This window comes from Botryllus schlosseri, chromosome 14 (genome assembly GCF_051294905.1).
Source record: "Botryllus schlosseri isolate E-star chromosome 14, Bs_hap1, whole genome shotgun sequence".
Lineage (NCBI taxonomy): Eukaryota > Metazoa > Chordata > Ascidiacea > Stolidobranchia > Styelidae > Botryllus > Botryllus schlosseri.
In genome coordinates this window covers 5,784,531-5,789,976 of record NC_137249.1, presented here as the reverse complement: position 1 = coordinate 5,789,976, position 5,446 = coordinate 5,784,531, and the positions used below count along the sequence as shown (strand labels likewise).

At 40.3% G+C, this 5,446-nt stretch overlaps 1 protein-coding gene across 1 annotated transcript; it reads right to left on the bottom strand.

Moving 5' to 3' along the window:
- Nucleotides 1–354: 354 nt before the first annotated feature.
- On the bottom strand, nt 355–5,198 carry LOC145456058 (transient receptor potential cation channel subfamily V member 5-like). The gene is made up of 2 exons (XM_080334090.1): nt 4,423–5,198; nt 355–3,836 (listed from the first exon to the last, which is right to left on the bottom strand). Exon 2 carries the CDS (start codon nt 3,828–3,830, stop codon nt 1,437–1,439), a length of 2,394 nt encoding a protein of 797 aa, XP_080190216.1. The 5' UTR covers nt 3,831–3,836; nt 4,423–5,198; the 3' UTR covers nt 355–1,436.
- Nucleotides 5,199–5,446: the final 248 nt, after the last annotated feature.

Sequence of the window (5,446 nt, the reverse complement as noted above, 5' to 3'; positions counted from 1 at the left end):
CATGAGTAGCGACGGTGACTACTTTGACCACCTCTGTATATTTCACCAGCAGGCCAAAACGCTTGATTTCATATCCAATTTCGATAATACCACTCATCATCAGTTTTTTGACTGACGTTGCAAGGGGGCGAAATCGGCTTGCCCGATACGGCACTGCTGATTTAGCCGACCTTGTGCGTCAGTGTTCCATAATGTATTTATAAATATTCTTAACGGCCAGGACTATTAGTATGAGACAAATCAGCTCAAGACAATGTTGTATCCATGAGGTTTTAAGGGCTTAGAACGCCCCCCCCCCCGATCAAATTCTTAAAAGTAATGTCAAATGCTGCCTGTTTATATTTGCTCATTCTTCAGTCGAATAAAATACGAAGTTTCTTGCAAAAACAAAGTTGCTGTTGCGTCGGCCACCAATATCGCGTGCGTATTCGCGACAGCCGACATCGCGTACAATGAAATCTTAAGATAGTTCGATCCGTTGATTGCTCTCAGAGACAATACAGTTTTCAAATACCTATTGTGTTCCTGATTATTATCGGCAAGATATCAACTTCTTGGGAAATGACATTCGTGATTGCAAATTCAAATTACGAAATGTATGTATTTGTATAATGTACATAGCCATCCACATTACAATGTGCCAGCTTATGCTCAGGCTCACACTGCCATTAAAATGCAGGTTTGTAGCATCATCATTATTTTATTAAATTTTTTCATCACATCAATACACCACACGATTGCGATATAATGCGGGTGCCGAAACGACTTGGAGTAGTCTTTTAATCAGACACCCACCTATGGCCTACAGCATGTAAATAAGAGGCATGCACGCACACTACATAAAAGAAAGTATAACATAAAAATAAGCGACAAAATTGATTGTTGCATGTGTGTAGGTAGGCGAGGTCGATATGTCAGATTGTGGTCCGGTAATCTTGAGGGCAAAACGTTATGTTACCGCCTAAGAGTTCAAGAACTGAGTAGTAATGTTAAACAAGTGAATTCCACAATTGAATAATAGTTTCATATTGAAACAAACCAAAATATATTCGGCGGACACTCGTCAGGGGAAATCGTCAGCAACTTAGTAGAAAATTAAAAATAACTTTCTATATCAACAGTCATATCGCCAAGTGATGTCTGTTAACAATATTGTCCGTCGCTGAAGCTTATATCCCGTTTAGGAGGACCTTATTGAACCGGGCGTGACAGCCAATAGAACCATTGAGGTCCGGCTACCCTCACGCGTAATTTTAAAATAATGTCACTGAATGAAGATTTGATTCACACTTTTACTACTGTTTACAATTGTTGCTCTTCCTTCGAAATGCACAAGTTAATTGCCTTCCTTTGTTACCGCAGCAACTTATGCGGAACGGTACCGTGACGTAGCGAAAGCTGTCCCTCGTTGGTTTCAATGAGCAGAGCACACCGCTTCAGTTACTGTCTGGCATAGTATATTGATCGTCTTGCTTCCTCCTCTCGGAAATATCAGGATGAGGAACTCCGTGTCTGGAATACTTCGTACTTTCAAACTTATTCTCATTTTTCTCGTCCACCATGCTGCGCTGAATTTTCGCAGCCATGGAGCCAGTCTTTTTCCAGCGGCCTCCGATCACAGCTTTGCGTTCCCCACTACCCACGCCTCGGTCATGCACCCATAGAAGACCCCTATCTTCAACGTTCACTTGCAAGGGTGCATTGTCTTCCGCCGGTCCTTCTGATGTCATTCTCGTGGCGTGTATCGGTTTGCTGTATTTATTTTGGAAGTTCAGCTTTTCCTCGTTCCGATAGGATCTTTCGAGAATGATCACAATACTGGCCCATTGACGCCTCCACTCTTTTTGCGTTTTCGCGGCGATCGTTTCGTATGTACGCGTCATCATAGCAATTAGCATGCTTAACAACAAAATATGAACCATCAACATATACACGACGAATAATATAATGGACAATGGTGGGTATCTGCTTGATTTCACGGCGTCGTAATCGAACTCACCCAGACTCATTTGCAACAGGGTCATGAACGAGCCTAGCTCTGTTTGAAAAGCGAATATGTTCAAGTCGTTGAAAAGGTAAAAAAACACAACTCCAGATGTTCCAAGTAAAATCACGTAAATGATGGAAAATCTTAATATATCAGTTTTTATCATTGTGTATATCATCGTTACAAAGGGCCCTGTGAGAGATAATCCTCTAGCGAAAAATAAAAAGTAAGACCAAAGAAACGGAATCGCAAATGCAAGGAGCCAATCTTCTACGCTTACCAATTTAGCGATACGAAATGGGATGCATAGAAGCATCAAAACACAACCAAGATAATATAACAACCTAGAGGGAACTGTTTTCAGGTTTTGCACAAACCCAAGAATGCCTTCGATCACTATTTCTCGTATTATATAATAGATAGCGATCACACACCCGATACATGTGAGTATTTCGAAGACGTATCTCGCTATACTTGAAGCGTCCGTGCCCCCTAAAATCAAATTGATATCGAACGGACGTAGGTATACCGCGCACGACAGAAATATGATGTGAATCACATGGAAAATGAAGAGACGGAAGTATTTACGTCGAGCGAAGGATTTCCATTTCTGATCCAGCAAGCTTGTCACGACACCGCCTTCTAACATATTCAAATGGTCGTCGTCGTCACCTTGGATGATTTCCATCAATCCAGAATTCCAATTCGTGTCTCCATTAGGTGCGATGGTGTCCAGGTTTGTTAAGGGATACGCGTTGCAAATCATTCGACTGTAAGACCAGAATTTGGTCGCGGATATTTCCAAAATAGCCTTGAACATTTCGCTTCTTCCCAGCTTCGCTGCTAGTGATAATGGCGTTAGGCCGGCTTTATTCTGGACGGATGGATCAGCTTTCGTTGTAACATGCGTCACGGCGTGATGATACATATCGATTCGATTGTGTATGACCGTCAAATGTAGTGCGGTGTTACCGAATGAGTCTGCTTTCGTCCAGTCTGCCCCGTATTGTAGAAGCATATCGTACATTTCATCATTTCCGACGCTTGCAGCGAAGGATAGAGGATATTCTCCGTAGTAAGCCAGGCCTTCGTAATTATCCTTTTGGAGTACTTCTGCTCCTAATTTAATGTCCACAGGAACAAAGAATTTCCCTCGCGCCCGTGCGTGAACATCACAATACCTAGTCTCGAGCAAAACTTTGAATGCTTCCATGGAATTATTTATGATCGCGAAATGAAGACACGTTTCACCAAAATAATCTGGTCCCATGTAAGCATCCACTGCCATTTGAGGGTAAAGTTCAAGCAATATTTTTGCGATTGTGAGTGTTTTTGGAGTGTTGTTCACGAAAAGCATATGCAAAGCTGTTTCGCCGACGCCACCTCTTCTGTCAAGCGTCCAGTAACACGAGTGAACGTCATATTGTGAAATCACCGAAGCGAGACTTACCATAGATTGGCCGATATCGTGTTGATTGCCATTAGCATCAATCTGTAGTCGAGTTTCATTTTCTTTGTTTCGATTATGGAGTTTAGATAATGCTTCCTGAGCTTTCAGATATTTACGGTATTTTTTCTCGTCTACCCTATTTACTTCAGGATACAAAAATTTGTCTTCAATTTCCGCTTTGATAAATGGTTTCATTCTGGCTTTCTTTTCTTCGTACGACTCGTGGATACCTCCTTCGTCGTAGGCTTCGATCAGGGTCCCGCCTTCCGCGAAATTGATCAGTTTGTAAACTTCGTTGGTCTTCATCTGCTCGTTCTGGAGTTTCCATGACGAATCTGGATCGGATCCGATTTTTGAGTTGCGATAGAAAAACTTGTTCCAGCGTTTGATCATCTCGATCTGAGTAGAATGAATGTACTTTTATAGTAGTTTTTTAGACTTACATCATGTTCATGCTCAGTTGTCAACTCCGTGAGATCCTATATTAGCTCTATTCATACATTACCAATAACAATGGTATAAATAGTATACTTATCGTTACTGCAGTTGCATGGACACAACAGTAGGCCAAAGAGAAACTGGGACGTCCAATAATGAGACTCTCGAGCTTGTGAGGTAACGAAAATACTGACACTAATTGAATGACCGGGATATCGTACTCTGACTTCGTAATGCCTCAATGTTTAAACGCAAAATTCACTGTAGTAACCCATCGTTGATTGTCTTTTAGAATCAAATGAATTCAATTATTGTATTGCAAATAAATCGTTATATCTGTATAGCAAATATCCATGACTCTAAAACAGATCGTTATTTATCTGGGTAGAGTAAAACGTTCGCTCGTATGGATAGGATACTCCAACAGACATAGTGCAAAAATCGTCTCTCAGTTAAACTACAACCAAGGCACTGATACGGCATAAAGTCACAATTATTTTACTCCTAGAAAATAACCTGAATATATGAAGATCACGATAAGACTTACGTATAAATGTTGTCACGTTCTTTGGTTTGCTATTCCGCTCATACTAAATATCATTTCGGAATGGACTAAGCCTAAGCCTTTACCACTATCTTTTGTTATTCCATAGGGCTCGAAACATTGTCGCAACGGGATGGGCTATACAACATCTCGCTCTATAGGTTGCCTATGTCAATGATATCGTTGTGAAGGAAGCCAAACGAGAATATTTTCTTCAAACGATCGTGCCAGCCTTTTATTATGTTAGATGCGAGACAATAGATTTTAAATGCTGCTGACAAAAGGTGTATTTGGCCATTCATATAACTCGCCGTAGGCCGATCCCATGTATATACAATCAGGAGTTGAGTTTTATCAAATATTAGCGGTGAGAAAATCAAATAATAATAATAATAATAAATAATAATCAATTTAACGCATTCCTTCAAATGTTACATTTCCCGAACGAACGTAACTGGAGCGTTCCGATCATATTTTGAACATAACGACAGGGCATGGTATGGTAAGGAATGGAATGGGAAATTTCTATGCTCCATACCCGCCCCAATCGTTTTATACCATACTTCACAATTTTCCATACCATAGCAACCTTATTCCATTCCATATTTGATACCTTTTCCATACTTTCGTAACCTCTCAAGCGATATTATATTTTCATGTGTGGAATTCTTCTGGCGTATATATTTTAATTATTTTGGATGAAATCATCCAGCATTTAAACAGCCCTGATGCACCAATGATACAATGATACCTAATAATGCATATAGGTCAGATAAATTTCCTGATGTTCAAGAACTTATGCGAATGGTAGGCCTAGATATAAGCCGCCGTAAGCCACACTTTCGCATGCTATACTATAACTGAATGATATATAGACACATATATGTTATAGGTATCATTGCTATAACTCGAAAAGAAAGAAATATGTTATTTCAACGAGTCCGGCAACGCTATCAATTTGCGAGTCCTCGATCCCCGTGAATACGTACAATGTACAAGTACATATGAGCTCTTAATATATGAACCA

Bases quoted from the DNA above. Each gene is read 5' to 3' on its own strand.
- LOC145456058 (XM_080334090.1), bottom strand. From the start codon at position 3,830: ATGATCAAACGCTGGAACAAGTTTTTCTATCGCAACTCAAAAATCGGA.